At 37.8% G+C, this 3,876-nt stretch overlaps 1 protein-coding gene across 1 annotated transcript; it reads right to left on the reverse strand.

Moving 5' to 3' along the window:
- Positions 1 to 334: 334 nt before the first annotated feature.
- On the reverse strand, positions 335 to 1,321 carry LOC110151095 (olfactory receptor 5D13-like). The gene has a single exon (XM_070473727.1). It carries the CDS (start codon positions 1,319 to 1,321, stop codon positions 335 to 337), a length of 987 nt encoding a protein of 328 aa, XP_070329828.1.
- Between the last annotated feature and the right edge of the window lie 2,555 nt (positions 1,322 to 3,876).

Below are 3,876 nucleotides of genomic sequence, written 5' to 3' on the forward strand. Positions count from 1 at the left end.
TCCATTCTTCCATGACTTATAATGACTTAAAGAAGAAAAAAAAAGACTCACCTGAACAGGCAAATGATAATGTATCTTTACTCAGAAATCTTTTCATGACAAACACATTATCTAGAGACTTTTTAAATCGTCTAGGCTTTAATTAGGTGTTATTTATTATTTTATTGCTAATTCTCTACAGTTTACTAAAGTTGTTGAATGATGTATCAACAAGGGAATTACGTTAAATGTGTGCACTGTTTTCCTTCCTAAAAATTGGAGTTTGAAATGCTATTAAAAATGCTAGAAAACTTGGACAGTTCTCCACAGTGCTCTTGAAAATGAAAAAGCAAACCTAAGGCGTTTTGCATTGTTGACATAATAATTTGGTGTTAACTAGCTTCCTAGCAGTCTCTTTCACATCTTTGTTCCTGAGGCTATAGATCAGGGGGTTCAGCATGGGGATGACCACTGTGTAAAAGACAGAGGCCACCTTGACCATGAGCCATGAGCTTCTGGAGTTAGGAAAACAGTAGAGGAAAAGGATGGTCCCGTGGAAGATGGTGATGGCAGTCAGGTGGCAGGCACAGGTGGAGAAGGCTTTGTGGCGCCCCCTAGTCGAGGGCATCTTCAGGACAGTGATAAAAATGCAAACATAGGAGGTAAGAATGATCACCAGGCTGCTTACTTCATTAAACGTGACGGAGGCTAAAATGATCTCCTGGTTAAGGTAGGGGTCAGAGCAGGAAACAGCAACTATGGCCACGTGCTCACAGACAAAGTTATTTATGACATTATTTCCTCTAAAGGGCAATTCGGATAAAAAGTAGGTAAGAGTCAGGGAACAAACTGTACCCCAAGAGTATGATGCACCCACCAATAAGGAACAAAGCTTCGGAGACATCACAACTGTGTAGAGAAGAGGGTTGCAAACAGCCACAAATCGGTCATATGCCATCACTGCCAACAGGAATGTCTCTGTCACCACAAATATGCAGACAAAGAAGAATTGCAGGAGGCATCCTGTGAAGGAGATGGTTCTGTCTTCCACAAGCAAGTTTTCTAGTAGCTTGGGTGTAACTACTGTTGAGTAACAGAGATCAACAAAGGACAAATGTCTGAGGAAGTAGTACATAGGGGTGTGGAGTTTGGGATTCATCCTGATAATTAGGATCATGCCCAGGTTCCCCAGCACAGTGACGGAGTAGATGGTTAAGAATAACAGGACGAGGGGTATCTGGAGTTTGGGATATTCTGAGAAGCCCAAGAGAATGAAAGTGACTTCAGCACTCTGGTTTTCTTGGTTCCTGTGGACAAAATATAAAAGTTGATTCAGAGACATATGAAGCAAAATTTGGATGAAATGCAGTGTTATTCGCTCAGTCTTGTTGGATGTTTTTGTGACTCCATGGACTGTAGCCTGCCAGGTTCCTCTGTCCATGAGATTCTCTGGGCAAGAACACTGGATGGGTTGTCAAGCGCTCCTCCAGGGGATCTTCCTGACCCAGGCATAGAATGAGAGTACTTATGGGGAAAAGAGTGCGTTGAATTCTTTTTTTTTTTTAATTAGCCGCTTTTCCTCCAAAATGCCTCTATTGTCTTTTTTTGACATTAAAATTCATTCTTTTCAAAGCTACTTCCTAAATTCTTACCGAAACCTGAAATGGCACTCAGTATAAAGGGAAGTTCATTCCACATAGAATTCTCTAAAAATTCTATATCTCATTAGGAGTTGAAACTAAACACTCTGCCACTTTCACTCAGGTTTTATAACTTTATACTCCAAGAACACATATAACCCTTCAAGATTTCCTGTACATGTATAACTATGCCATTCACGTATTCCCCCAGTCTTTGTCTTCAGTTGTTCGTTTATATTCCTAAACATGTGATTAATCCCTGATTCCCTGAAGGTATGTTTCACTTTAACATACAAATCGTAGAGCACATATTCTCTAACTGAAAACACTTTTTCCAAAAGTCAGGATTTGTTCCCTATGTCTATGGTAACAAAGTTTGAATAGTTCAGGGTTGAAAGGGAAATCTTCACCAAGGATGAATACAATTCCTGATGCATACTTGTTCCTTCTTCCCCACACTCCTTATCCACATCTGTAGCTTTTCACCCCACCTCCCACACTCTGTATTCATCAACAGGCTTGGGGCCAATGTTCCCAATTGCCCATGTAGCCCCAGGAAGTGTCAGCCATGCTCAGTTAGGAGCACAGGAGCTGTGCATAGTATTTATCTTCTTTTCTGTGCAATTACCCTGGAATAATTTTCCCATTGCAGACCCACTATGTACTCAGTCCTGTAACAGGCATTTTAGAAATTATAAAATTATAAAATCTCAGCCTCAATTTGTTTCTTCGAGCATTATTCCAAGATATAATCCATATAAGCACAAATGACAACTTACACTTCTTGTTTATTATTAAAATTTGTATGTATAAAGGGAATGAAAATATTGTGATTCAGAAAAACCAAAGATATTGCCTAGTGATGTAGCCTAGTGAACAACAATAAATGTGGTGAAAGATAAATAATCAAAGACTTCTAGTCAGCTAAACAGGTAACCTGGCAATTAGATTTATACACATGTTGTTTGCCTCCTGCAAAGATTAATGGAACATATTAGAAACATATTATTTTCCCTTTAAAGTGAAATAAAAATCAACTCACCTGAGTGTAGAAGAATTTGATAGGCTCATTTAATAAAGCTTCTAAGTTTTAATGGATTCCAGGAAAATTTCTGCTGAGAAATCAATTTTTTTAATATAGCAATAAGCCTAAAAATAGGAATCTAGAGTATATTACAATGAATATTTCAGAAGAAAATGAATTTCTCTTATAATGTATTAAAAATATGTTCAGCATGACAGAGAGCAAAGGAGACCAAAAAAGCTGAACACTAACATCAAACTGTCATATATATATGCCACCAAAATCTTAAGGAGGTTTACCTTAGAGAATATTATTTAACTATTGCCTTGAGACCACAAATGGGGCAATTAGATGAAATAATGCCCTTGTGATACTTTGGCTGCATATGCATTTTTTCCCAAACTTAGGGGAACAATTTCATCATGCACTCTAGTTCATTGATCTTTTAAAAATGTTGAACTAGACACTATATTTTTGTCTTTAAATACTTGCAAAATGCAGAAATACACTAAAGCAAAACCAGCTATTGGGTAACAATCCAAAGATTCTTAATTTTTGTTGAATTTCTGATTGTCCCTCTGTATCTGTATCTGTGGGCTTCCCTCATAGCTAGTTGGTAAAGACTCCTCCTGCAGTGCAGGAGACCCCAGTTCGATTCCTGGTCGGGGAGATCCCCTGGAGAAGGGGCAGGCTGCCCACTCCAGTATTCTGGCCTGGAGAATTCCATGGACTGTATAGTCCATGGGGTAGCAAAGAGTCTGACACAACTGAGCAACTTTCACTTTCTGTGTATCTGAGGGACATATTGATGTGTTTGGATGTAAAATTTAAACAATATGAATCATATTATAGTGTTTTTTTAATCCTTTCTTTAACATTGTGTTGTGTTTCATTTTCTATAAAAGCGATTGGTTTTCTTAAGATAATACAACTTGCATTACTATTACAAATATGAGCACATTTTTTTTTTTTCTTACATTTATTATTGAAATTCCATTCTATTTTTCAATTTGTAGTCTAGGTTTATGGGAAGTATAGTATATTTATTACTTAAGAAGCTGCTGTATCTTAACATATAAACATCTCTACTCCAGTGACTTAACTTAGAACAGGGAGCAGCACTTTTTTCTGGAAAAAGGTGAACAGTAAATACTTTAGCCTTTGTGGCCACATCGTCTCAATTTCAGCTATGCACTTCTGCATCTTGCAGCCTGGATTCACCTGTAGACAATA

The sequence above is a fragment of the Odocoileus virginianus genome, chromosome 10, assembly GCF_023699985.2.
Source record: "Odocoileus virginianus isolate 20LAN1187 ecotype Illinois chromosome 10, Ovbor_1.2, whole genome shotgun sequence".
NCBI classification, from domain to species: domain Eukaryota; kingdom Metazoa; phylum Chordata; class Mammalia; order Artiodactyla; family Cervidae; genus Odocoileus; species Odocoileus virginianus.